The 3071-nt window shown below is 41.1% G+C and overlaps 1 protein-coding gene across 1 annotated transcript; it reads left to right on the top strand.

Moving 5' to 3' along the window:
• The first annotated feature begins 1163 nt into the window (after positions 1–1163).
• LOC131892404 (uncharacterized) lies at positions 1164–2743 on the top strand. Its single transcript, XM_059242263.1, has 2 exons — positions 1164–1329; positions 1588–2743. The coding sequence occupies exon 2, from the start codon at positions 1740–1742 to the stop codon at positions 2631–2633; it is 894 nt and encodes a 297-aa protein (XP_059098246.1). The 5' UTR covers positions 1164–1329; positions 1588–1739; the 3' UTR covers positions 2634–2743.
• Positions 2744–3071: the final 328 nt, after the last annotated feature.

Genomic DNA, 3071 nt, shown 5'->3' with positions numbered 1-3071 from the left:
GCTTTTGTCAAAAGACAATCAGGAATAATGTGAGAATAAGACAATTTAACAACTGCTATATTGCAACAAACCAAGTAGATTGCGACAATGCAGTATGAGGTATTTAAGGGAGGGGCAAATGCATCTTTCCCAATACATCTGCAACAGTATCCATGAGCTTCGGCAAAAGACTTCAGTCCAGCAGAGGACTTTAGTCTTTCACTGTACTAAGGTCGAACAGAAGAATCATATTGCGATAAACTGCACTAGGCCAACTTCAATCCTCAAACCGGATTCAATCTCGGTTTTCCATCCTAGTGTAAAGTCGCCCTAACCCTTGAATATTAGGTTGATCGAGAATTTTAGTCAAAGACTTGTTCAAGTCTGACTTAAATCCTGCTACTGAATCGACGCCAACATACGCCCTACGAATATATGAAGGCAGCAAAATGAACAATGAAGCAGCCCGAGAAAGAAGAGAGTTGGACTTCATTGTTTTAACTAGCCTGGATTCTCGAGGGCTTGAAAGCGCTCTCAAAACGCACGTTAAGCTTCTACGGTCACTGGAATTGACCCTAAATCCTTTCAATAAGTTTTTGACAAATATCGAGAGTCATTTACTTCAAAGAGATCTCAACAAACTTATCAATAGAGCAATGAGTTGTTGCTCCTAAACTCTTTGGAGTTGAAAACACAATAAAGAACTGATCTCCAGGTATGTTGGCTATAGACTCTACGAGTACATTGCCTATGGCTTTCTCATTGACCTCAAAAGGCCGTAATTTGAGGTAAAACTATTTCCACTAACTCTAAAACGTTGTCAAATGTTAACCCAATTTGAACATAGTAAGAATTAGAACTACCCGTCTGAATAAAGGTAGAAAAATGTCATCAAACTGTCTTTTCCTTTGAATTATGCACCCATGAGAATTTTATACATCGTTGTCTAATTTGTATACTGATATGAAACCTGATCCAGCAATTTTGTTACTTTTGGCAAAGACGCTTGATTGAGGTCAAACCTGACGAATGATTTCTATGTCAACAAGAGCCCAATTTATACGAGGGAAAATGCATTCGGTTCACCTGGATAAAAGATACATTACCCGCTCCCTGTCGTCTTTGTCCAGGGGTGACGTTGTCCTTGGACTTTCCAACCGATCAATGTTATTCTAACGAATATTAGGGAGCAGCAAATTAATACATTGTGGTGGCTGGGGAGGGCAAGAGGAAGACTTCCTTACTCCAATAAGTCTGGATTGTCATCGACCTAAAAAGTGTGTTTATAACAGATATATGACTCTCTTCGTGTGAAACATGCCTTTCTCAAATACATTTTCTGTTTTGCCGGTGAGTCCTAATGTCTACCTGAACCATCAATCAAGATGTGTTCGTTCTCATCGCTCTACTCAGTAATTAATCGTGGCAATCAAAAAAACGCAATGAGTTGAGTGAGATTGAAACACTAGACCTTCATTTTGGGAGCAATGGCTCAAAAACAAAGACTGCTCACATGTGCTTTATTTTATGTAATGTTCCTTGCTAATATACAAGCTATAAAGGCTTTGACAGTGCACTCTAATTTGGTCTGCTTTTCCATGTGTGAAGCCAACCATGCTTGTCGAGCCTCCCGATATTTGGCAAACGAGGCAACCAACAATTGTGAACTGATTTTGGAATTCAAACCATATGCATTCTCACTATATCCAATTTTGGCCAAAACTAAACCAATTGGACAATCTGTGGACAACCTGGCCATCATGCGATCCCAAAAAGAAACGGAGTCCAATATTGCTACCAAAGCTGCATTAACCGGATTTGATGTGCAGTTACGATTGGCCAACGAAATGTTGTTTCTAAAGCAAGTGACTACATCAATGAGCATTGAAAACGCCCAATTTGAATGCTTGAATCAAGGTGGAATACTGCCCTTGGAGGATTCGGACGAATTCATTGACAAGATGAGTGTTCTTGTGGGTGATTCATCCTCTACTCGGTTTACCTCATTGGTCCGAGAAGTTGGGTCGGATCCCAATCAGCCTCACTTGGTTTGGCAAACCGGACGAGTGGAAACCACTGTGGTGGGCCCATCCCACCCCAAATACACCACTTGGAATCAGCGGTATTTTGTGGTGAATCCGGTCACCAAAACTTTTGAGTCTGTTCCAAGCTCAACGGTTAAATCTCAGTTCTTTTGCCAGTACCTAGGCGACAATTTGGCTCTCAATAAAGTAACATATCCAAGCTCCACACTCTATGGATCAGACGAAGGCCCTGGCGTAGTGGACGGAGTCATCGGAATGAGCTATTGGCATGTCTATACACATTCAACGTTGACTAAACATTGGTTTGCCGTGGACTTGGGCGGTGAGTTCCTCGTAAGTCGTCTCATCTTTGTGGGTCGTCGAGACTGTTGTGGTGACAGAAATCGCTTTATGAAAGTGTGGATTGGGAACGTGGTGCCACCTGCAGACCAACCTCTGGATTATGGGTCTTACCAATTATGTGGCGAGTACCCCTTTATTTATACCACGGGTCACATCAGTGGGATATCATGTGTCAATGGAATTCAAGGCCAGATTGTGATCTTGGAGAATGGAAATCAAGCCGGAGCAGTCACTCTTTTCCAACTAACAGAAGTATTAATATTTTGAATAATGTTTGTGAAAGATTGTGACTGGTGCAGTCCTTTCAATTAATCACTTAGAATAATCAAACGGTCTATGCGGCAAAGCTAATAAAGCGGGAGTAATATTTCGCTCAAGTGCCGCAAAATTATACCATAATATAATAGTGCCAAATGCGGTGTTGTAAGGGTGCGCAGTCTCTAAGCTTGAGAGAGGTTACTTGTCCAATTTCTCTTCCCGATCTTTTCAAAACAAACCCCGACCTTTCTAAAGCAAACCATTGAACTCTAACTACAGTCCCAGAAGGCCAACCATCCTGATACGAACATTGTTATGATGATGCTTTATTCAGTGTCTCGCTCATGGTATGAGTAAGATGGACTAAAAAAATTTATTGCTCAAAAGATAGTTAATGATTAATACAGATTTGAGATTCCTAGGTTCACCCCATGAACAATTTCATGG

The sequence above is a fragment of the Tigriopus californicus genome, chromosome 12 (genome assembly GCF_007210705.1).
Source record: "Tigriopus californicus strain San Diego chromosome 12, Tcal_SD_v2.1, whole genome shotgun sequence".
Taxonomy (NCBI): Eukaryota; Metazoa; Arthropoda; class Copepoda; order Harpacticoida; family Harpacticidae; genus Tigriopus; species Tigriopus californicus.
Note: the sequence above shows the minus strand (reverse complement) of the source record. Positions and strands in the feature narration are given on the sequence as shown.